The 25,994-nt window shown below is 39.6% G+C and overlaps 2 protein-coding genes across 7 annotated transcripts in view; both read left to right on the top strand.

Annotated features, from left to right (window-relative positions):
* LOC128410440 (uncharacterized) overlaps positions 1-25,994 on the top strand; it is a 150,559-nt gene that overhangs the window by 50,172 nt on the left and 74,393 nt on the right. The window lies entirely within an intron of this gene.
* The window catches only part of CDK19 (cyclin dependent kinase 19), a 73,920-nt gene that overhangs the window by 22,989 nt on the left and 24,937 nt on the right, over positions 1-25,994 (top strand). For 4 of the 6 annotated variants that reach the window (XM_053381680.1, XM_053381677.1, XM_053381675.1 and 1 more), the window contains 3 exons: positions 4,290-4,365; positions 11,599-11,709; positions 22,276-22,416. In XM_053381680.1, the coding sequence (XP_053237655.1) occupies positions 4,342-4,365; positions 11,599-11,709; positions 22,276-22,416 (276 nt within the window). In that variant the 5' untranslated portion in view covers positions 4,290-4,341. Of the gene's footprint in view, positions 1-1,742; positions 2,360-4,289; positions 4,366-11,598; positions 11,710-22,275; positions 22,417-25,994 lie in introns of those variants that run through there. The other 2 variants (XM_053381679.1, XM_053381676.1) reach the window with 2 other exon arrangements.

The raw sequence follows: 25,994 nt of genomic DNA, 5'->3' as shown, positions 1-25,994 counted from the left end.
TAAGGGCTGGATATGAGGAGAGGTTCTTCTAGGGAGCCAGCTCTCTGCATCATGACAAGTATCCTTTACACATTAATGTTCTTCCCCACCCTTGCCTAAAGAATTCACATGATCTCGTCTACAGTGTGCCGCAAGCAGACAGCACAACTGAGCATGATGTCTCACAAGCCAAAGAAAGGCAAAACCAGCTGTAGTGTCACTAGCTGTCCTGAACTGAGGAATAGATTCCTGAATTCAAATAATAGTAATCAATTGCACTCTCCATATTCTTAAAGCTTGTGCATTTCTTTTTTTATAGTGAATTTGGGTTGTGGTGGCAGTATAGAAGCCTCAAGGAACACAGCAGCAGCAAGACACTTGATTGTACCAGCTGCCAACTCTGACAGTTACTTACACAAGAATGGCATGAATGACACTGAACCACAACAACCCTTTGTCCTTTGCCAGAGCTGAATATCTTGGAAACACTCCTTGGGTGGGAATGAGTTAACAGAAACCAGCCTGGATCCCTAAACTGCATTTCCATTTCCCAGGATACCACCCTTTTGCAGGGACTACAAATTACGCTGGGGTTATAGTATGAGTAAAGTGCTCATTTCTATATCTGGCCGTGAAATCCAGTCCCACCAAATATATCTTCTCTTGCAGGTGGGGTGGAGTGTCCAAATATAAGTCGGGGGAGCTACACATGAGTAATAGAATGTTTAACAGTCAGAAAGAATGTCAGCGGGTGAAACTTTTCTTATAATTTAATTTCTGTAACAGAAAAGACTCAGACATGTTGAATTCCTGTTTGCCACAGAGCTACCTTACAGGTAGGTTACCTTATGGGCAAGTTCTGCCCCCCCTCCACTTGTCATTTAATTTTTCAAAGTTTTTAATTTGGCTGTTCCAATGGGCTCCTTCCTATGAAGCTGCAATGTCAAAAGGATTTTGTGGCCCCTTATATCCCCCCTCCCCCAATTAAAAATAATTTGCTGGCTTTAGGCAGTACGTATTTTACACTTTAATGAGCAGGCCCTGATAGCTTGAGGAAGGCAGAAGATCATATTGCGTCTGCCCATCTGCCAGGTAGGCAGAGCAACACCTGCTCTGGTTATGCTCCCTGAAGCGTGTCTAGGGCTCTGTAGGTAGGTGGTCCTTAAATTTAAGGATTTCTGATCCAGGAATCATCTTTGATAATGGAAATGGGAGGAAATTTTAGCTGATTCTGAGTCTCCTCTGCAACCCCACCCTGACCCGGTGTTACTCTATTTTCTATATAGGAGTCCTCTAGAACAGCATGGGAGGTAGTGAGGGTAGCTAACAGAGGTTGGGAAATGGATGCATGTTGGCTCCCCTCTCCTGTTAGCAGAGGTGTCCACTATGTCCACTATGCTGCAAATAGAATGAATCCTCCTATACAAACCACAGGTGTTATTGTGTAAAACATGGGGTATAATAGCTAAAATGAAAATAATAGTGTATAAAAATAAGTTGGTGTTTGACATTGTGGAAGTATTGGGTCCAGTGATGCTATGCTCAGTTTCTCCTCAGTTAAAATCTGAGCAAAGTTTGGACAGTGTCTACTGGTTTGGTAGTTTCCTGCTTGCTTCAAGTATGTATATTCTTCTTTTAGCTGTTCAGTGATTAAATAGGTATTGATAAATATTTTTTTTTTAAAAAAAATTAAGAACATCTTTGGCTTTGTCAGTCGGAAAAGTAAGGGGAAAATAAAATAAAAGTTGAAAACTGATCTAGTAAGCAGAGGAAGATTTTTATTAACTAAGTGTAAAAGTAGGTATACCAGAGCAAAACAATGCATAAACAAATTAAATGTGCATTTTTAAAGATGAGAAAATAAGCATTAATTAAACATGATTAATGTGTAGCAGTGAATTTGAGTATTTAGCGTAAACTTAATAGACACATAACATTTTACAAATGCTGCTGTCCTATGCATATTTGAGGATGATCCTCATTGAACAACCTGGATCATGTACAGGAACACTCAAGCTTTCCATACCTGATGTTGGCAGAAAACATGCATAAGCAGCTGAAGGAAGAACATAAGCTTCCAGCTGGCAAGACAACAGTTTAACTGTCATATCATAACTGTTACCACAGACTATCCAAGTGGAATGCTTTGGTAACCCTGGAGACCACCAGGTAGCTTGAAACATATGCAAACATGTACGTAAGCTCAGACACAGAACTCAGATATTGTTTTAACTCCCAACAACTAGTTGGGAATTGTCCAATAATGTATGGAGAACACCAGGAAACCTGATCCAAGTTAACTATATAGAAAACCAGGACTACAATCCTGAGCAGGTTTTACTTGAGTTTAACCCATAGAGTTCATTGGGGCTGGTTTCAGGTAAGTGTGTAGAGGATTGCATCCTTGGTATCCTAAAACCATACTTATTTTCTGAGAGCTGGGTATAAATAATATATCATTGAAAAAACTAGCATAGCTCAAATTCCTTTTCTGAGCAGTATCTGAAAGTTCTGATTTTAAACTTTCATTTTGACCTTCATGGACACCTGAAAATGGAATATGGCATGAATTGGAAGAAGATTCTTCACTCTCTTACACACGTTAGTTTTTTCATTGGTTGTATATGTTTGACAATCATTCATTGGGCTTTATGTCACTTGATGCAGAAGAGGGAAGAATTTGAGGAAAGTGAAGAGCAGTCTGGTCCTAGCTTTACGTTGCAAGAAGAGTTTGTTGATTCATATACAGTGGTACCTCGGGTTAAGTACTTAATTTGTTCCGGAGGTCCGTACTTAACCTGAAACTGTTCTTAACCTGAAGCACCACTTTAGCTAATGGGGCCTCCTGCTGCCGCCGTGCCGCCAGAGCACGATTTCTGTTCTCATCCTGAAGCAAAGTTCTTAACCTGAAGCACTATTTCTGGGTTAGCGGAGTCTGTAACCTGAAGCGTATGTAACCCAAGATACCACTGTATCTTAACATGATCTGTATTCAACTTCTGAAACATTTTCCAGACAAGATTGTTGCTTGTTTAATAGTCCAAAGACAGTCCCTGGAAACTGCTTTTCTATAGTAGGAAAGGCTATTTGTTTTACCCAGTATTGTTTTCTCTGTCTTCCAGTTGCTCTCTAGGTTCTTGTGGTTCTTATGCAGAGGTCTTTCCCCATCTCCCGATACCTGATCCTTCTTTAAATGGAGTGCTAACAATTTGTTTTCAATGCTACTTCCAAAAAGCATTTCACCTATTATTTTCAAAGAAAGAGTATTATATTCTCAGGTTCTCAGTTTTTGCAGTAGCATAATTTGGGGTGGGCAGTTTGGAATCTCCCTCTTCCCTGAAGCCTTTGCATCTCTGACTTGGTACGCACCCAACTGAGGAGGCAGATATCGCCCACATAAGCACCACCTTCAAACCCATTAGGAATGGGGGAAGCAGTCTTAAACTTGCAGTATGTGGATTGTTCACTTCCCAGTAGATGTCAAGAATATGGTAAGGCCAGCTTCCTCCCATATCACTTGACGGAGAATCAAACTGTGAATTACATGTGTGGCTAGCATGTCCAAATAGCTTTAAAATTTAATCCTACTGTATAGTCTCTCTCCTCCAACCATCTCATATTATTCAGGCATGCAACCCATCAAGAGTTTTAGCCCTTCTCTCCCCAGCACCAGTTCCAGTGAAAAACACATGCACAAACATTCTCAACCTGCAGTTTGGTGTCAAAAATGATCCTGTTGGTACCAATGGGAGATCTTTTCTGAAGACTAATGACCGTACTGCACTGGGATCAATGTTCATTTATCACAGATGGGCAGGGAAAGGTTTAACTTCACTTCCATTAGTGCCATGATCCCTGCACCTTGTTGGTGCTAACCCTGTAACTTGTCTAAGGTTTTTGGGTTGAGTTAGCTTGTTTTGTCTGTCTTAGTTGTATTTCCTGGGTGCAGCTATATTTCTGTTAGGAGATTCTATCTTGCTGTTGTTGGCTAGTGTAGCTGGGCTGCTTAGATCTTGGGAATTATCCAGGTTTTCAGGCTATGCTTGGTGCAGCCCTGTGTGCTTTTGTTAAAATACCATATCTTCATCATGTTTTGTTTTTGTTCTGTTTTTGGGTGGTATTTGGAAAACTGCCATTTCAGGAGGAGGTATTTTCACTAGAATATCACATGCCAGATTTATTGTTTTCTGGTTAATAGAAGAACTTTGTCATCCCTGACAAATATAGACTAGAGATTAATTAGTATATGTGTTCTTTAACTATTTTAAATATAAATAAGCCCTGTACCATTTACTGTTTTCTTTTTCCAGAAAAGATGAAAAGGAGTATGCATTGAAGCAGATTGAAGGTACAGGGATATCCATGTCGGCATGTAGAGAAATAGCAGTAAGTGAATACATTGCTTAAATAAGTTTATAATTAATGGTGGGTTTAAAAAAAAAAACTTTTGTAAAAGTTCAGGTTTAATTATCTGATAAATTTCTTAATTGAAACTTTATTCAAGTATAATACACAACTATTTTTTAAAAAGTATTTTGTTAAATTTAAAATGCAAGCTTTAAATACATCCTGAACAGCCATCTAGTTGGGCAGGCTTTTCCTGGCTCATCAGATTCATAATCCTGCTCCATTATTTCTTGTAATTTTATTGAATGTTTTATGTACATAGATTTTTTTCTCCTGTAATCACCTTATTGTGATTTATGATAACTGCCTAGGGATTTTTAAATATTATGTGGGGTGGGTGGGTGCGTATGAAAGTTAAATAAAGAATTATTTTTAAAGAAACTTTTGCAGAACATTTGGTACCACTCCAGTTGGGTTTGAAAACAATTTGTAGCTTGGAGCTTCTTGAACTTGTGCCATCATTAGAAGGGATCTTACGAAAATGCTCTGGTGTGTAATTAAGAGAGATTACATGGTTTTTGGACTTAGTGTATAAATTGAACACCTCCCTGTTTTGGTAGCTGGAGGTAGTGAAAAACTTTTAAAAAATAAAGGTGTTTTAAAAAGAAATTTGGTGCTTATTACCTTAGGGGGGTATGCATTCATTTTTCAGTAATGAAAAGTTAAATCCATGAATGTAATCCTCAGCAGTAGTGTCTATTTCTGACCTGTATGCCACTGACAAAATATGAAATGGTACATTAGCTGAATATGCCACCGGGTGCGAGACACAAATACTCTTCCTTTAGTCCCTCCCACTTCTAGAATATTTCTGTCATTCTGCATTTATAGCTCAATCACCTCTTTCTAGGAGAGGAATGGATAACCAAGCATGGACATGTTATTCAACAAATAACAGGAGACCAGGAACCTATAAAAGCCAAGCTCATAAAGCTGAGCCATGCATGTTTATGACTGTGTATACATGTCTTTTTCCCAGAATCATGGAGTGCCATTGAGAGACAGTATTCAGACAACAGGCCAGTGCTCAGAAATGGAATGCATAGTTTTATTACAAAGCAAAACATTGATTTAATATGCAGGCTGTTAAGAGCAAAAAAAGCATCGGTTAATCAAGCCATAATATTTGTTCTCCTGAGATGAAGAAGCAGGGACTGAATATGGACATCATTCTTAGCACCAGATTGGAGTATTTGGGGTTGGTTGCAGGGGGGGCTAGGATTTTCCCAATTCTGCAGGTGCCTGGAGCCTATTATGGTATGTTACAAAGCTAATTTGAATGGGACTAGGAAGGGAAGGGTGTAGTGGTGCTCACTTGGATCTTGAACTTATTTGAGTTCAAAACAATAAAAATGAAGGAAGGCAAGGAATACTGGGAAGGAAGCCAAAGCTTCCTTTGTTTCTTAAACTAATCCTCTTTCTGGAGCCACAAAATGGATTATTTGAGAGCATATCCCAAACTGAATACTAGGACCTAACTGAAAGAACTCTCTTATATGTCAATTTATACTAGGAGAGTTTCACTCCCTACAATTTGACCTAAATGGCAAAGGAGAACAGAGTCTTGATGGGTACCTAGGAGTCGCCCTGGGGTGTATCGAATGAAGTGAAAATATAATTTCTACTCATAACCTCCAGTGAATAATTCACACTCCCCCTTAAGATGTATGAATGACTAGCAGTGGTAGTGCTTTAAGGGTGATGCTTTACTGCAGCTGGCTTTCAACACATGCTCTTGAGTGGTTTGCTAAAGTTATGCATCAAATAATTAGAGTGGCTTCTGTATGTTTGGAGTTCTTGTGCAGTTATGCAAAGTTGGCAAGAAGCATTCCCACTGAAACCAACTGGCATGAATTTAAGATTTCCCCCTGGCTGATCCTAAGCTCCATGCTTAGTTGGCCTGTACCATGCAAGAATGAAAACAATTAGACATTTTAGGAATTTTCAAAAGACCAGCAAGGTAGAGCACATCAGCAGTGGGGTAGGTCATGGCTTCTATTTCCTGAATATGCAAAAGGAATTCTAATTACTGAATTGCATATACTTGAATATTAAAATCTTAAATGTTTCCAAATTGTGAATGCCTCCTCCTATGCATGATTTGGAAGCACATTTTAAAACCTTCCTGTACTATGTTGAAAATACTTCAGAATGATAGATAATGTTAAAACGGGGCATAGTCTGTCACTTCTGTGCTTCATCACCCACTAAAATCAGTGCATCTAATTTGCTTCATAAGTATTGAAACCTGTATTAAAGAATTGCAGCCTAACATGTGAATTATGAAGCAGCAATTCCACCAGCCTCTAGCAGAGGGAGATGGGACTATAGGGCTTCTCCATTGGCTCTACTGGAAAAACACCAACTTTTGCCCCCTGCTGTCCTTGAACTCTATCCAGTACAGCTGGCTGTTAAAATAATTCTATTACTAAAACCCATTGCTGAAGTTTGCTTTCCCCTCCTTCCCAATCTCATTTCCTTTTGAAAGTTTGTTCACAATGCATTTGAATACAGCTGAAGCTATTGTAACCATTTTTTGTATGATAGCTTCTGAGATCAAGGTACAGGTTTTCATCTGTATCTGAGTACAATTGAATGCCATTTTGAATCAAAATTGTAGACTGAACCTTTCAAAACCACGCTGAAGAGCAAGCTAAAAACACTTAACAAACAAATCAGATATGGAAATAATCTGTGCAAACTTAATTCAGTCACAGTTTACACAATTAGCATTTTGTAGGGAGAAAAATGAAAATTGTATGCTTTACCTTTTGGACTTCTAATCATATTTAGTTATTTGACTCTTAATGTGTTCAGTACATTGTTAGATGGCTGTATAGAGAGACATCTGCAACATTTACTTACTCCTATTATGTTGCATTGTTTAAGCTCAGATGAAAATATAATGAAGACACATTCCTAAAGTCTGAACATAATTCTTATTTTCTATTCTTTTTCTTTGCTTTTCATAAAATTCTACATGTACATATTGGGTTTTTTAAAAACAACAACACTCAAGTGTGAGGTTTAGAAGAGATTTTAATATTGCTACAAATCTTCATTGATTTCCTTGTCTAATGTCTGCAGAAGAATTTACACCCATGTAATCAGCAGACATAAAATATGTTGAAATTATATTGTGAACACTTGCAGACTACTTATCATTTATTCAGCTAGATCACCACTCCTTTCTTGCAATCATCTAGCTTGCCTGATTTATTAAACTTTTCTGCTACCGTTTTTACCTTCCCGCATTGGTCACTATGATTGGGTGTGGTATATGCCCTATTTCAGAATAGGCAATTGTTAACTTGATGATATTTGTGTGGGGGTTTGACTGCTTCTACCTTTGCACTAAAAAATAGGCATAGGAGGAAATTTGTTTGGTCCACTTTGCAGTGCAGTAACCTGATCTGATGCTCCTGATCTTGCTTGCTGATTTTAAGTTAAGTGTGCACGGAATGCATACAGCAGGACAAGTGCTTAATTGGATGCAGTCGGCACCAGGGGACGCAATGGGATGGAACACAGCTATGATCAAGAGCCAGCAAGACTGAAATAGGATGGAATTAGAGGCTTAGCCCATCCCTATTGAAAAATATGCAGGCTAGTGATTGTGATATTTTACTGTGCCTCCTATCAGTAAAAGTGCCAAACTTATTTATGCTCTTTCTGTGAACCCCATGGAATGAAAGCACAATGCTAATTGTCTCATTTCCTTTACTTGAATCAAAGCATAATCCTTTTTAAAGTCACTTGAAATGCTTTTGTTTAAGAAGAATGCTGTTCATTAATGCCAGAACATTTTCAGATCTTGAAATGAAATTATTTATAGAACAACTGCTTTTCAAAATGCTTGTTATGGAACAAGGGTGTTGCATGACTTGAGCAATTGTAGTAAAAAAGAAAAGCAGCACTTGCCAACAATGCACAAGAAAGTATTTTTAAAAATCAAGGATTCAATAAGCTATAGTTATTGTGTAAAATATCCTAAGGGCATTTTATTTCCCTTGCTCGGTTTCAGATGTCTGCACACCATTTATCCTAGGCAGTGAATAGCCATTCTTAGTTGGTTAAGTGATTTGTCCTCTTAATTCTGGTTTTGAAGGCGAAACTGGCATCCCAATAGTTCTGCAAGCTATGAGCAGTCAGCATCCAGCCTGTTTGAAGGATCTGGCATTTAGTGATGCTTTTACAATAAATTGTCTTGTACTTCTTGCAGCTTTAGAAATTTAAGCTATAAAAATGTAGAGGCCCTTCCCATCTGCCTGTGTGCAAGAGTAGGTTAGAAGATATGTATATTATGGTAGGTGGCTTCAGATTTAGAATTATGAGTTAGACAGTGTGGTTTGCTAAGGCTGCACTAGAGGAGCCAAAATAAGTGAATATACAGCTGGGTGCTAGTCAGGGAGAGTTGGCGTTGGTTGTATCAGTTTGTGTTGATCAGAGAGGGAGTTACTGTTTGTTGATGGTGTTTGTGGTGGACAGCAAGAAGACATCAGAGGAAGAGGGTCAAGAAGAAAAAGGAAGACCCAAAAGGAAAACAGAGTGGCTTGGTGGCCGAAGACTTGTTGGAGTAGCTGAATCACTTGCCTCAGGCTAAAGAGATGAGGGGAAAATATGTACGGTATATCCATCAAAGGTGAAGAAATGAGAGGCAGCTTGGAATTTTAGGCTGTAGTGTCTGGTCGGAAAGCCAGAGGAAGATTCCAGGATAGCACAGTAAAAACAGATCTATGTTCCAAACGATCAGTAGGAGTTGAAACAGAGGTTTCAACAAAGGCGCTCTGTTTTAGTGTTGGTGAGGCTTAACTGGGATGGAGTAAGTACAAGGGCAACCCAGCAAAGGAGTTTTAATAAGTTAACTGTTTCATCAAACCTGTATTGGTTTTGCAGTGTAAAATAAGCTGTACTGCATATTAAAGTAACCACAAGATTGGGCGCTACATAATCTTGTAATAAATAAACATGAATGCTTGTTTATTATTTATCTTTGTTAAATATAGTAACTATATTCGACTTTGTACCATACCTCCATCCCACAATTATCAGGGGTTATTGGAAAGTTAATATGCTAAGGGTGCAAGTGATACTAAATGATAGCAGTGGTATGGAAGCTGGGCTTTGTTAATAAAATAAGTAATGAAAAACCCCCCTCCTTTTCTCCACCTAGACCTTGGACCTAAAGGGGAGGAGATTAGTTGAATGATCCCCCAGATCCCCAGATTTTAAGACCTGCTAAGGAACAGAGGATTGTTATTATGTCCTCATATGAAAAACCACAGAATTCAAGGAGGATGTACTTTCTTTTCTCCATGACTGTATAAGCTCTGTATTTAAGCTCTGATCCAGCAAAGGCTCCTGCCAGTAAAGGGGGAGAGGTGATTTTAGCTAAATTTCCCTTGCAACCTCTATGCCCTTTGAAGAATAAATTGCTCTGGAGATTAGAAGACCCTCCAGAACCACATGGGAGGTGGTGTTCTATGGGCTGCAAAATAGGCAAAAAATCCTTCTCTCTGACAAGAGCCTCTGCTGGCCTGGAGCAATAGTTATTTCAAATTGCCAAAACATCAGTATAGGTGCCTTGTGGAGCTAATGAAAGAAGTGTAGGAATTCTTTCAGTTTAATAAGCTGCTGCCATGTGCCGATTGAAAAAGCGGCCGTCTTATCTTCTAAGGCTCTTTTTCATTTCTTGTTAGAGGACTGCATCAAAATAGCCTAGGCAAATAAAAGAGATTATTTGCTCTCTGGCTCGTTGTTATAAAAATAGGCTTCATCAGTTACTCAACTAAAGCTTTATGTCAAATAACAGATTAAAGCAAGAATGAGGAAACAAGGATGAGGAACCTCCTCCCACTTTTTTCCCTAGAGGGGGGACTGTACACTGGCAGCGGATGAAGCAGAAGCCAGGGGAGGACAGGGCATCCTCTGCTCTCTTCCTCTCATTCTGCCTCTCCTGGATTAAAGCTTGGCACTTTTTTTTACTGATACTTGTGTTGATTTAGAGATGAACTCTCTTCCTTTCCATATGGCTTGCTTTAGTTTTTGTGAGTGAGTCTGTTACTTCACTGCACTGTCCTTTTCCAAGAAAGCACATTCGATCTTTGCTGAACATTGTATTTTAGGGAGATTTCTCTTGTGGTGGAATCAACCCACAAATCACAAAAGTACTCCCAGATGTTTTCACCTAAACACTGCCAACACAAATATTTTTTTTCCTTACATAATATGTTAAAGACATGCCCAGTATGACAAGAATTTGTTATATTTGAGCATGCTCCAGATTATGCAATGTTTAGTAATTAAATAGTTGTGCAAAATTGGAACTTTTGTCAAAGTCAAAATCCACGATAGATTGACATTTCTTAAAGGTTATATTTAAGAATGCTGAATTCAATACCCTGTGTTAAAAATTGGGAAGTGGGGAAAGAGAGAAATTAAATTATTGTGAAATGGCAGGTTAAATAATAACCTTCCTGAACTTCATACTGATCTCTCTTTTGTGATCATAAACCAGTAGATTGTAAAGGTCATTTAAGAATTTTTAAATGACCATATAATACTTGCCAACTGCTACTATGTTTTAATCCTAGAACAAAATGAAGCCTTTGGTTTATGTTGTTCATGGCATTCCATTTATTTTTCAGTTTAATGCAATAAACAACCTGAACACCGAAGAGTTAGGCTGAAAGTTGGACTATGCTTTTAGGATACATTTCTATATATTGCAACCTGACTTACACTCAGTGGAGTTCTGCTGGCACTAGAGAAAGGGGGTTGGATAGTTTCAGTTTGCACTGCAGGGTTCTCCCCTCTGCTGTCACCTGTGCCTCTTGAAAACATTCTCCAGAGGCTGAGGGGAACAGTGTGGGGTCTGGGGGCTGGGAAGGTGGGACTGGGGGCTGCAGGGAAAATGAGGAATCAGCAAAGAGCATCCATAATTCCATAATTCTCTCACTTTTGAGGCAATGTATGTGGGTCCACTGCAGAGATCAGTCCCTGGAGGGGATTATACACATTGTTCCTGTTTGATCTCCTCTTGTACTACTTTGGGGGAAAGGCTTACTCCGTTATTGTTCTGTAAATGAGGTACTTCTTGTGCTTAGATTATTCCGGAATTGCTGGAATTTTCAAATCCTTTTGACAAATTAAAAGCAAATTGTCCATTTTGTGGTTACACAAGTATTGATGATTTTGTCTCTTCACTTACAGCTTTTGCGAGAACTGAAGCACCCTAATGTGATTGCATTACAGAAAGTTTTCCTTTCCCATAGTGACAGAAAAGTGTGGCTGCTGTTTGATTATGCCGAACATGATTTGTGGGTAAGTTCAGAATTTATTGGTGCTTTGACTGGCTGTGGTTGCATATCCATAGTTGCGGATGGTAAAAATCTGTAAAAACGAATAAATCCAAAACCCCAGAAATCAGAATAATTTATGAACTTGTGCAGATTTTCATATGCTTATTATATAGATACAGCCGCATAAGGCAAATTGGAAATGGAGACATAGCTTAAGTGCCAAAATGATTTATTTATTTTTATAAAAAAGTTGGCCTAAAAGAAGGAGCTTCTTCAGATGACCTGTCTATTTAGCATCATTCTGATTTGCTTGCACAAAGCTTACATGGTGGTCAGACTTCATTCATTTTGACTTTATTGAAATTTGTTCTGATTTTTTTATGGGGTGGTTCTGTGACATAGAGTATTCGTTTTGTATTCTTCCTGATTTGCTTGTAGGGATGGGGGTTATATGTTTTCCTGTGGATCTTTATTCATACCACACTTATCAATGTGTTTCCCTGTCCGTTTATAAATGTCCAATTCTTTTATGATTTAAGTGGATTTGTTGCACTAAAGATCCAGTATGCATTTGAATTGCTCCTGTAAAATAATTACAGTCTGGAGACATCCTTGTTTTTAGAAGCATGACTTCTTTTTATTCATGAAGACTAGAAATCTCCCACCCCAGCTTCCCCTTTTTTGATGTGTAATATTACTGGTTTTCTCACTGTGTTTTAATTCACATTGCCCTATTCTACGCTTTATAGTTTTAGGAGTATGCAAATATTGATACCTATGCCTGCAATGCTGCAATACAGATAACTGTTTGAGATCAGGGCTTATGACCTGAATGTGCTTACCTGACCCAACAAGCCCTCTTCCCCCACCCCACCCCACAAATACAAGCAAACCCCACTGCAGCCAACCACAGACAACCAACCACACCCTGCCCCCCCCAGTACCTCTCACTGCCAAGGAAATGTAATAAACGAATAGAAAGAGAACCTACCCAGCTGACGCTGACACAAAACCCCACAGTACACTATACAAAAGAATATAAGCCTCACCACCCCACCCTCCTCTCTCCCCTCTTCTTCCCCAACCTTATACTGTACTTAGCACTAAGGTCTCACAACAAATGTAACTGATTTGTAAGAAGGACTGTACAACCTGAAAAAAGAGACACGGCATATAGTTTTGTAAACCAAGAAAATCTTTAATATATTTATATTGTTATTAAAGATTTTCTTGGTTTACAAAAGTATATGCCGTGTCTCTTTTTTCAGGTTGTACAGTCTTTCACAGCCTGTTCACATGTTGCTTACAAGTTGGTGTGCGAACATTTATGTTTGTGCATCATGTACAATATGAAAATAAAGCATATTTGTTAGCAGTTTGTTTGTAATAACCTCCTGTGGAAATAGTCTAATTAACACTGGTCTTCCCTAATCAGCTTAAACTATACTGAACTTGGATTACATTAACATGAAATTTAGGCTTGCCTGGGACAAATTTCTGTAAAACATACAGTAGCAAGGAAACCACACTTTGAAAAGCCATTACAAAATACATGAGTAATAGCTTACTGTCAAGGAAAAGAAACCACACACACACACACACACACACATACACAATGTTCAAAGTAAAAAGAAACTTGGATCAAAATGATATAAAGTCATGAGGTTTCATGTTACTGCTTGCTGCTTATAGTTTAATTGGGTAGACTTGTTCTTACAGATTTACTAGCTTGCACCCACTCATTTTCGAAGTTTTCCCCATTGAAGTTAATTGCACAAAGAACGAGTGTACAATTAATATCCTAAAGTATCACAGTCTTATTATGAATAACTTCATTTTATATGCATGAACTTTAACTCTGTGCATCAGTTGAATTTATTTGTTTTAAAAGCAATCACAAAACAATATTTTGCTGCTAAAATGAGCAGTGCGCTTAAGAATTCAGTTTGCAGATCTCGCCATTTGAATGCTGCTTGCACTGTGTGAAAGTTGCCACATGAACAATAGGTTTGTCAGGTCACCACTACTTGTTAGCTATCTGTTATGCAGTCATAATGCAAAGTGTACATATTTCACTGTGCACTGTCACTTTCTGTGCAATGCACCAATTTATTATTACTAACAATTTTCAGATATACGCTTCCACTTTTTAAATATGTTTGTACATTGAACCATTGAAAAAGGTACTTTATATTTTTCTAACTAAATCATGCAGCTCGTTAAAGGATGTACCGTATTTTTCGCTCTATAACACGCACCTGACCATAACACGCACATTGTTTTTAGAGGAGGAAAACAAGGGAAAAAACATTCTGAATGAAACAGTGGATGTATCATTTTTGTGCTTCATGCTGTGGCCACAGACATGTGATCTGATGGTGAATTTGGGGTGACCCAATGCAAAAATCCTGAGAATCCCTGTGGATCCATGCTTTGTAACCACGTTTTTGCACCATTGCAGCCCCAGGCAACAGTGGGTGTGTGATTTTTTGGGGGCAGGCTGTAGCCATGGACATGCTATGTGCTCTGATGGTGAATTTGGGCTGACCCAATGCAAAGATCCTGAGGATCCATGTGGATCCATGTTTTGTAACCACGTTTTTGCATCATTGCAGCCCCAGGCAACAGTGGGTGCGTGATTTTTGGGGGGCAGGCTGTAGCCATGGACATGCTATGTGATCTGATGGTGAATTTGGGGTGACCCAATGCAAAGATCCTGAGGATCCATGTGGATCCATGCTTTTTAACCACATTTTAAGTGGGGAGGGAAGGAAAAACACAGAAGGGACAAGGAGCAGGAGAGGGGTGTGCAGAGAAGCAGCTGGCTAAGAATGCAGGAGAGGGGTATAACGGGAGGGAGGAAAGGAAGGCAAAAGTTTTCCCTCACCTACCCACCCAAGCCAGCCAGCGCGCTCTCTCTCTCTCTCTCTCTCTCTCTCTCTCTCTCTCTCCCTCCTGCATGTTTTCAGCAGCACTGGAGCACAGAGACGACACTCTGCTTTCCCCTCTGCTTGCCTGGTGGGGAGGGGCTTTCCCTGCTCTTTGTTCCGTTTGAGCAAACACAGCAAGGAAACAGAGGAGGGTGGGCAGTAAGACCCTGAGGCAGAATGCAGGAAAGCAGCCGCTTCCTCTTTTCAGGTTTCCCTTCTCCCAGACGCGCGATTTGATTTTTGCCTGATTTTTTTTTGCCTCCCCTCGCGCCATTTGGCTCCAGGGACCACACATTCACTCAATAACACGCACAGACATTTCCCCTTCCTTTTTAGGAGAAAAAATCTGCGTGTTATAGAGGGAAAAATACGGTAAAAGTATTTATGCGCAATTGCCACAGGCTAATGACTACTTCACATATACCTGCAGTGGTAAGGGGTAAGGGAGGTACCATTCTGCTTTGAGAATGTGCATATGATCAAGCCATATAGATGGGACCAATGCTGTCGTTTCTTACCACTAAAACACTGGCTTCCCTCTCTGCCAGTAAGATTTGTGTGGGTAGTAACTGCATTGCTGGCCCTGCCTTCTTGGAATAGTGTTGGATGTCCTCCAGTAAAGTGACTCTCATGAATAAATATGAATTAACTCAGAATCTTAGTTTGTGATCCTTTCTGGTCATTGCTTCAACCCTCTACTTTTGCAAGCAAAGCCTTGTTTTGGGGTGTTTTTGGATCCCAAAATCTGAATATTCTATGATCCTTGAAATTAGCTACTTCATTATTCCGGTTGGCTTTCTTGGTTTTTTAATATTTTGTATAAAACGTTAGAAGATGTATAGGGGCAATTGTACTATTTCATCATTTAGGAAGCATGCAATTCTGGGAGGAGGAATTTCAGAGGTGTGGAGAAACTAATTATTTTGGGCCAGTGAGAAACTTAAAAAGTGAAATGAAATGTGAAAAGATTGTTGCTAAGGGCACAGCTCTAGGAGGATCCATGCCTTCTTTGTTTATTGAGCTCCATAATGTACATCTTTGAATAATGTTTGCTTTCTCTGGGGAGTGACTGAAATTTGCTGACGGCCAAAACTTTATCCCTCATGTTTTGAATAACTCTCCCTCTGTCACGTATTCTAAGCATCACTCCACCTCCCCCTGCCCCCGTTGTCTTTTTGCTCACTCCCAACTTTGTCTCTTTCCATGCTGCCTCTTACACTTGGAACAGCCTCCCAATCAACGTATGTAAAGCTCCTTCACTCTACTCCTTCAAAACCAACTTTAAAACCCACATGTTTAAGGACACATTTTTTTATCAGATCACTTACATTCTTGGTGTCATATTTGTTTGCATGCTCTGTGCTATAAATAAAGAGTAGTATTTAAAATTTTCAGGATAAAAAAGATGGTAGTCTGGGCCATTGATTATACTAGTAGTATTTTATATTTTAGATTGAGAGCCATTGTGGTGTAGCGACTAGAGCAGTGGAATAGTAGCAGGTAGATCAAGGTTTGAACCTTTAATCAGCCATCAAACTCCCTGGGTTATTTTGGACCAGTCACTATATTGTAACCTAACCTACCTTCCTAGGGTTGTTTGTGAAGATAAAATGAGAGGGAGGCGAACCATGTGTGTCGTTCTGAGTTCCTTGGAAGAAAGGTGAAATACAAGTACAATAAATGAATAATGCCCTGGTTCATGCACAGTGCTAAGCCATAGTTTGCCTAACATGGGTTGTTTCTCCAGTACACAGCTTGATTTCCAATTGATGTTGTCTTATGCCTTTGTTTCTTGGTGATCATCTGCAGTGGGATGCCTGTGCAAACCATGGGTGCTAGATTTACATGTCAACACTAAGCTATACTTAAATTCAAGGTTCATATGGAACACTAAGTCATTGCAATAAACAGTAATTTAATAAGCCATGACTTATGAGGAAACCAAGTCATATGAAGAAGGTTCTAATTTAGCACAGAGATAAGATCTAGTTGGGATCACAAGCTTTATTGGGGAATAAATAAGGAAAATATAGAAGCATTCATAACATTAAAGAAGTAAAACAACTATAGATGCTTTGAAGCCTTCTTGGAATGCCTGGTCAAATATCACATTAAATGAAAGCTAAAAATAAAGTTTGGCTTAAGATGAACAAGCAGTGTGCTGGAGTGCGCTCCTCAAAAGTCCTTGCTCCTGTCGGAGAGAACACAAACCAGAGGCTAGCTTCACATTACATGTGAACTAGCACTTGCTACTTTTTCTCTCCAAATAAAGAACAAGCAGTAAACCAAGAACAGATGTTGGTTTGGTTTACTGCCCATGGTTTGTTCAGAGATAAACAAGCCATGAATACTGGTTCACACATAGTGCAAAGCCAGCCTCTGATTTGTTTCCTCTCTAGCGTGGCAACAGTGGAAGCAGGGGAGATAGTGAAGTAGGGACCTTTATTCAACACGCAGCAGCAGATTGTTCATACATGTTTACACCATAGTTTGTTTTTCACTGTGGTTAAATGTGATGTCAAAACCAGGTCTATAAGTTGGTGGAAAAACCTCCATCTGTTTTCTAATTGATAGATTGCTGGTTCCAACAGTATCTGGGGAAAAGCCATTTCTATTTCTGTTTTTAAAAAAATGTATTTAATGAAACATAGTAAAATAAGTATAAATGTTAATAGAATCAGTGATATATCTGATCTGGTTAATCTACCTTTTAAAATATAGTTCTAGATAAGTAAGTTGCATAAATCTGTATTAAAACTCTGTGCACTATTTCTGTACTGAACAGGGTGGTCTCTACAGGTTGAAGATGCTGAAAAAGTTCCTATTTTTATGTACCAGACAGAGAATCAAGAAAGCTAGTCAGAATCCCATGGTTTTGTTTCTTTAAAAAACAAAAGTCTGTCCAGGGCTTTTCCTTTCTTGGGTCAGGCAATTAGATTTCATCATATCATAGCTGGAACATTTGCAATAGCAGTAGTGCTGCAGTCCAGCGTATAATTACTTTCCTGAGCATGTGAATACTTTATTCTGCCACAGTTTGATTTGTGGCCTTTAAAAAGAACTCTGATGTTTGAATTTGGACATAGTCTGCTGTATGACCTTCCTTTCCACACACAGTACAAATGTTGTTATATAAGCTTATCTGAGCCTCTCTAGCTTTGTGTGCAAGGTGGTCCTAGAGGCGCTTAGATAAAGGGACCCCTGACCATTAGGTCCAGTCGTGGCCGAATCTGGGGTTGCGGCACTCATCTCGCTTTATTGGCCAAGGGAGCCGGCGTACAGCTTCCTAGCATTCCTTAAATCAGATCTAATAAGCTAGGAATATATTACTTCCACATTTCTCTTTTCACCAAAGTTTGAAAAGTTAACTGCCATATTATCAATATGAGCCTCTGTTGTGTTAGCTTTTTGGTGAGAGCTTCTGTCTTGTACACGCCTCTGTTATTTCTCCTTGTCAAAACTGTTTTTTGTTTTTTTTAAAGCACCCCCAGTGTTTCTCCGCCCTTGCTTTACTCAAATCTCTACTGTTGTTTTAAATGGCCACTATTAGTCTCTGCCTTCTCGCTGTACTCAAATATCTTCTTCCTCAGCTGCTTCGTGCAAGAAAGATAAAGCAGGTTTTCTCCCTGAGATTGTTTGTGCTCAACATTTTAAAAAAGAACCCCAATCTCAGTTCAGTTTAGAACTTGTAAATTCATAGGCACAATAATTCAGTGATAAATAATATGACTATACTTGGGTACCACTGAGCTAGGACATAAACAAGCAGAAGGTAACACTTTTTGTTGTGTTACTGTCACTAGAATAATAAGCAAAAAAGCAGGTCCTTGTTCTTGAGGATTTTACAATCAAAAATCCAATCTAGAGAAAGGTGATGAATGGAGGGGAGAAAGATGGGGCATTTGTGCATATTTGGGCTTAGTTACAGTAGGGGATGAGGACTATGGGTTATGCTGAAGTATCACAGAGGGACTGAATTTAAGGTATAATTTGAAGGAAGAGAGAGGATGTGTCACATAGGTGTTATAGGAAGGAGTTCTGTGAGAAAGGGCAGATTTAGAAAAATAAAATAAAATCCAAAGATGGTACATTTCCATAGATCAACAGTTTTAACTAGACTTGGAAACCAATACAAAAATTATGGTTGCTAAATCTCTATCCTTACTTTGCTATTTTGGCTTCTGCGCAGCTGAGGAGGCCCTGCACCTTATTTTCCTACAGGAGAGCACATCTTTTTTTGCTGTTGCTTAGCTAAAATGCTCCATGCACCTTAATCAGACTCAGGAAGCATCTTGCTTTACTTTCCTGCTCTGGGACAGAATGTGGTGGCTTTTCATTTTGGCCCTGCATGGTGAACATACTCTAGGTAGCTTGGCCTGTGCAGCCACCCATCCTTGGTTCTGGGGAGGGGATTGACTTCTGTGATGAACACTGCCACCACTAGCACTCCAAGGTTGGAAGGAGAGCTGAAACTCATTGCAGTTGCCAGAGGGCAGTGACATACATGCCAAGGAAAGGGTGGCAAACATAAATACGGAAGACGGCACAATTCATTTGTCAATATGCTACTAGTTAAGAGTCATCAATTCCAGTACACTTTGTTATAGGAAATAAATTGTTCTCCAGATCATAAGTAGAATACAATAATATTTTAAGTAAAAAGACATGGCAGTGCCTTATTGTCCCAAGATTCATCTAATGTCCACTAAGACCAGGGCATTAAGTGTCACAGCACTTGCCCTTTGGAATATGCCCCCAATGAATATCATACAGGCAGCTAAGGTCTTGGCATTTAGGAGCCTGCTTAAAACTCATCTCTTCCCTCAGGGTTTTCGTATTAAGCTGATCTACTGATTTATGATGTCTTTTGTACTTGTTTTACTAATGTACCGGTAATTTTATTGTTGCTTTTATGCTGTTCATTGCCATATTTTTTTCCTTAATACTGGAGGTATGAATTTTTTTTGCAAACAATTAAATAAAAATTGAGAAATAGGGCTGAGCATTTAGTTTCTGGAGTGATTTCTAAGGATTGCAACTTCTGTATATGTTTCTTCGTTAGCTGTTTTTCCACATTTAAGCTGATTGCATGCCAATGAAGTGGAGAAAAACCTAATTAGAAATATTTGCAATTACAAATACTGTAATCTCTGGGTGCTTTAAGTTTTTTGGTCCAGTGAACAGGTTATGTAAGTCCTCAGGCTTTAGTTTATATTTTAAATAGGGCTGGTGGAGAAATCTGTCTTTAACTTACCACAGACAGCACTAACTTAATTGTACTTCTTGAAGACATCCATTACATAACGATCATAATAAACAGTACAGCTTCAATTAAGTTTAAGGTTATAGTATAGAATCTCAATATAAGCATTCCTTCCCCAGACTCCTTTTCTCTATAGACTCTTCACAATGGAGAGCTTGTGCCTTTCTAGTTGCTGAGTGTCTAAGAAGTCAGCCCTTCTTCCCTGGAACCACCTGTGGGGAGACCTGGTTCTGGTTGTAATGCCAACCAAATTGGAAAACAGCCTTGAATTGGCATTTTCCTCTCTGTTCCTCATCTTCTTTCTGGCATGAATTCCCTCCTCCTTTTCTTGTCAGCTTTAGTATGATTTTTTATTTTATCTGTCATCAGCAGTAACCAACTAACCCTCTAAATTGGAATTTGAAATGTTGGGAAGCCCTGGTTGAGAGAGGAAGGATGGTTAGCAGCAGTGCAGATGAAAGGCTGACCAGGGAGGAAGGTGTGCTGGAGATAGGAGAAGGAAGGTGGGGACCAAGTGTAGCATTCTCAGGGTTTGCACCTTATTTGAAAACTTCCATATGGGGGAGCAGCTGCTGGTACATGTGCAATTAGACCTCAGTGATCAGGGAAGGGCACTTCACATATTAATACTGGGACAAAGATATTGCACTGGAAACAGGTCTTTGAACTAATCTGTAACAACCAAGGGCACAAACTTAGTCCCTGTCTTCTCTTGGGTGTGTGTGCCTGTGATACTAACCAAGTAACATCCCCCCAATCGCCAGATCTCCAGCAACTTCTTACTTCAGTTTCCCGTGCACTCTAGAGCAGTGGCTCCTAAACTTCTACCCACCTCAGACCACTTGAAAATTGCTGAGGGCCTTAGCAAACCACTTAATGTGTGTGTGTGGGGGGGGTTGCCTGTTGTTTAGCAGCTGTAATACACTATGCTAGATGCTAAAACATTTTAATGGAATTCAAAATTTAATGCAACCTCCCCCAAAAATAAAAAATAGAAGAAGCAATAAAAATACAATTAAAAATCAGTATGAATATTTTAATGCGATGGATGTACTTGTTACGTCTAACAAAGTTATTTGATGCTTGGTGTAATATTTGTTGAGTCTTAGGTCAACAGATTCAGCATTCATCCAGCATCCTGTCCTTTTATATAAACTGACAACTCCTACTCTGAGTCACTCTCTTTCTTTTGCATGTGCTCCCTCTTAGCTTCTTCCCCTCTTTCTTGCTTTCCCTTTGTTCCCATGTATGGACTCTCCACTCCTTTCAAGTGCCTTATCAGCCTCTTTCCTCTCTTGGGACCTCCCCACCCTGCCTTGCTTTATTCCCCTGAGGGAGGCAGAGTCTCCTGCTTCTTCCTCCTCAAGTCACTTCTGGTCGGTCCTACTTACTTTCTGGTCTGACTGCTGGGTTTTAAGAATGATGGAGCAGCCACTGCACCCACCAGTCCTCTCACACACGTAGCCCCCTGTTCTTCACAGGCATATAACATGCATTTGAGGATTCAGTTCTTACTGTTTGCATGGTAGCAGTGCTGCTGTTGTGACCAACCCTAGATCAGATCGCAACCTGGTAGTAGATCCCACCAATTGAGACTTACTTCTTTCATGATTGACCCCAGCCTTTCCCCATGACCATACTCCTTATCCCTGTTTTCCCATTAATCTCAACTTTCCTTCTCTAATTACTGATAAAAAATTTAAGAAAAGAACTCCTGGGCTGTATCTTCTTATCCCAAACATGTAATGTAAACAAAGCAAAATACATTGGGGTGGGGTTTGCATACCATAATTTGTTTTCCACTGACTCCAAACATTTATTTGGCACAGATCTCCCAGAGTCTATGACTCTTAAGAACACAGTGCTAAATTTAATAAAATTGCTTTAAAACAACAGGAAATTACATAGAAATTGGGAAAGTGTGAGAAGCAAATCTGAAAATAAAATTCATTCCAATCCTAGTAATCTCATATCCAGGGAGATTACAATATCATATCACATTGTTTCATTTTCTGAAATGTCAGATGTAAAAGCATGTAAGATGGGACATACTCGCACACTTGATTTTGGAACTAGAGAAGCTTCAAATTTATATTTCTTGAATTATATTTTGCTGAGTTTCAAAAAGTCACAATAACAACACTAAGCGAGTAGAATCCCTCCTCAGGAGAACAGATGCTGAAAATATACCAGATGGCATGTAGATGTAAAAAAGGTGCCACTCAGGTAAGTAATATTATAGCTCGTTGCAACTCACCAGACTGAGAGTCCCCTTAGCCAGCATGCTTCAGTTTCAGAAAGCCACCTGGAACATGCAAGGCTTTTAAAAAATAAATTCACTGTAAGAATTTTATTTCATCAACATTCATGTCTGTAATCTTTTTTTTATTCCTAGCATATTATCAAGTTCCATCGTGCCTCAAAAGCAAACAAGAAACCCATGCAGTTGCCAAGATCTATGGTGAAATCACTACTTTATCAGATTCTTGATGGAATTCATTATCTTCACGCAAATTGGGTGCTTCACAGAGACTTAGTAAGTGCTGTGATTTTTAACTGTTTAGAAATAATTTGGATTACATTTTTGTTTTTGGGAAGTGAATAAAACAGGGTGGGGGTGGGGAATCCCACAAACTGCTTCACTTCTTCATGTTCTTAAATACTCCTAGGGGTTTCATGGCAAAAGTAAACTTTGTATCATCACTGGCTTTTAACAGCAACATCTGCTGCAAGTCTCTGGTGCTTCATCCAGTTAGCAAATAAGCTTTATAAGCAAACAGTACATCAGCCAAAGAACACTTTACACTGAAAAAGCAGGTAGCCGTTTAAACTGCTCTCGGTTACTTTGGCTGTCTACCATTCTGAAACTCAACAAGCTGTAGGAAGATCCTTAGGAGACTATGGCCACATTTGTGCAATCGTATCTTGTCATAATAAGCCAATGTATGAAAGCGCCTCCTGGACATGCATAGAGCCATTTTTGTCCTCCCTTCACATGAGCAGGAAAACAACCATGAAGCTGCAATGAGCTCTAGCTTCTCATTATATTCAGATCAGGTAACTGTAGTTAATGGCTTCCAAACAAACCAAAATATTAATTCATGTTTTTAATATCCTGCTTTGTTTGGAAGCCATTGACCTCTGCTTTTTCAATGCAATAGAAAGCTAGAGTTAATTGTCACTTCTTAGCTTGTTTCCCTGCTTGCACAACAGGGATAAAGCAGATGTGTGCAGATGCACACATGCAGGAGGCTTGTTAAGCTGAGATATTGATCGTCCAGAAACAGTTGTTGTTTCATGAGAACAAACCACTGGCCTCATAATTCTGTCACGAGTGTAAATGACGGCTGAATAATATGAAAAGTTGTTTAGAAATTTATCTAAGAAACCACCTCTTCCGCAAGGTGGCAATATTAAGTCACATTGCATCCCCCTCTCCCAACTTCCCAAAAGGGGGGGGGGACAGTGCAAGTTGGTTTTTTTAAAAAAGTGGAGAGGCTTTCTTTTTTCTTATCTTATTAATCTAAAATTGCTTACCGTATTTTTCGTCCTATGGGGCGAATGCAGGCTTTCGCTGAAGCCTGGAGAGCGAGAGGGGTCGGTGCGCACCGACCCCTCTCGCTCTCCAGGGTTCAGGAAGCTCTGCGCAATCCTTGGGAGATTGGCGCGACTTTGTGCCGGGCTCCCAACGGTTGTGCAGAGCTGCCTGTGCTCCCAGGATTCGCGCAACCCTGCACAACCCTAGGGAGCCCGGCGCGCAGAGCTGCCTGCATTCCGAAGCCTGGAGCACGCTGAAGAGGGGAAATAAAAAATTTTTTCTTTATTCCCCCCCCCCCAAAAAAAAACTAGGTGCGTCCTATGGGGCGAAAAATACGGTATTTGGGTGCAGCCATTCCTTTTTACAGTCGTACCTTGGAAGTCGAACGGAATACGTTCCAGAAGTCCATTCGACTTCCCAAACATTCGAAAACCAAATCACAGCTTCTGATTGCCTGCAGGAAGCTTCCAAAAATAGTTCACAAACTGGAACAGTCACTTCCAGGTTTGTGACGTTCAGGAGCCAAAATGTTTGGGAACTAAGCTGTTCGAAAACCAAGGTACGACTGTATGGGGGGGGGCAGATACTGAAGTCACCATTTGACTTCACTGCTGCTATTACCTTCTCTTATGTGCACACATAAATAGTACTCAAATGCATTAAGGCACAGTTATTCTCAGGGGCTTGTACGTAATTATTGAAAGGTGAAAGAAACGTTTTCATAAGCTGTTTGTGTCCAGTGTGGGTGTAATTTAAATGATTCTGTAGTCAATCTCTAATACTCTGCCATTAGAGATTCAATGGGTGCTTTCTGTTTCAACCTTTAAATACCCGCTGAAAATTCCTCTATTCTGCCATGTTTATGCAGGCAATTAAGAACACATATTTCCATAATAGTTAGTTGATGGTGTCTGATTTTAATTTTATGTGTGTGTTTTTATTATATATATAGATACTACTGCTTTGATGTTGTTTTATGATATAGCAGTATATAAATAAATAATGAAATTATTTGAACTCTGAACACATTAACAACTTTGTATTGCACTGTTATGGATACTGGGAGACCATCCTTTGGTATGCTGTCAATGATTGGATGAAGTTTCATCAGTGAGCACTAATGGAAAAAATATTTCTTCCCTCCTCCCTCTTGATAGCTGGATCCTTCTCTTCAGCCTTTGGAATGTAGTATTCATGGGAGTTGGAAAAATTAAGCCCTTCAGCTAATGCGAGACCCCTGAAATATAAACGGAAGCAGTTTGAATGTGTAGCGGCAAAGAGAGCTCTGAATTTATTGAAACAGCCTTAGGGTGCTGTGGCTCTATTTGGAGATCTGGTGCAGAACTGTCATGGGTCTCACCGCAGTATGTGCCTGCATGCCGTTATTGATCTTGATTCTCTAAATCCATGCAGAGAATGTGGAATCAGTCATGGAAAATGGAATGTATTTTGCCAGTTCTTTTCTGGCCATGCTGCTCCTGAGTTGTTGGCATTCATGGCTAACAGGATCCACAGGCACCTTGAGACAAGTGCCATCATGACATGCATTCCTTCTTCTTCTCCTGTTTATTATCTTCATCAGACCAAAAATATGACCAAAAATACAGCACAACAAAACCTTACAGTATTATTAAATACAGGATAAATACAAAAAGTGTAACATACTAACAGCATCTCAAAAACACACACACACACACACACACACACACACACACACACACTTAGAGTAAGCCCCTGGGAATATTTTTTTCAACTTCAGGTGCTTAAATGTCTTCTTAATCTCACTGCCATCTATAGAAATTTTGTTACCTAGATCATCAGTCAGGCTGTAACTGATGCTGGATTGTGGACTGCCCCCTGGATCGTTGACAAGGTAGCTGTTTACCTTGTCTGTCTGCTTTTTTAGACAGTGCTCAACTTTCACTTGTCCTTTGGCGGAAGCGTTTGATGAAAGTATTCATGGACATCCATGAAGCTGAACAGTAGAGGGGAGCCTGGAGCATGTTATACCAGTCCTGACTGACAGGAGAGTCTTTCACAGAGAGAATAAAATACCCCTGCTGAAAATTTCAAATAACAGACAACTGTGAAATATTGTGAGAACCAGTCATAGTTCAGCTACTCAGTGGTGATATAGATCTGCAAACAAAACAAATATAAGATCCTGTTGTGCATCTCATACAGGAAACAAATGTTACCAGGAAGGCTGCCTTTCCTCAGGGGCCCATGACAGTAATTCTGCTTCCATGGAGAAAGGAGCCAGTGTTCTGAGGCTGCTGATCCCAGGAGTTGGAAACTGATGAGTATCAAACCTTAAGGACGTGATGCTAAATATTTCCAGTGGGCTGGATTAGAGAATTGCCTAGCAGACCATTGAATGGCATTCTGTTACTTGAAAAGATCATCCAAGAGTTGTTTGCAAAACATACTTGCATTTGTGTATGTGCATTTTAAATAGCAGTTGCAACACCTTCCCACCCAGATCTGGCATCAACAGAGGCTTCCTTCTGATGTGGGTGCATGCATGTGCAGTTTTCTTTGGGATCATGAAGAAGAAGGTGAAAGGTTATCCCCCC

The sequence above is a fragment of the Podarcis raffonei genome, chromosome 3 (genome assembly GCF_027172205.1).
Source record: "Podarcis raffonei isolate rPodRaf1 chromosome 3, rPodRaf1.pri, whole genome shotgun sequence".
NCBI lineage: Eukaryota > Metazoa > Chordata > Lepidosauria > Squamata > Lacertidae > Podarcis > Podarcis raffonei.
The sequence above is the reverse complement of the archived record's forward strand: the minus strand, read 5'-3'. Positions and strand labels throughout refer to the sequence as shown.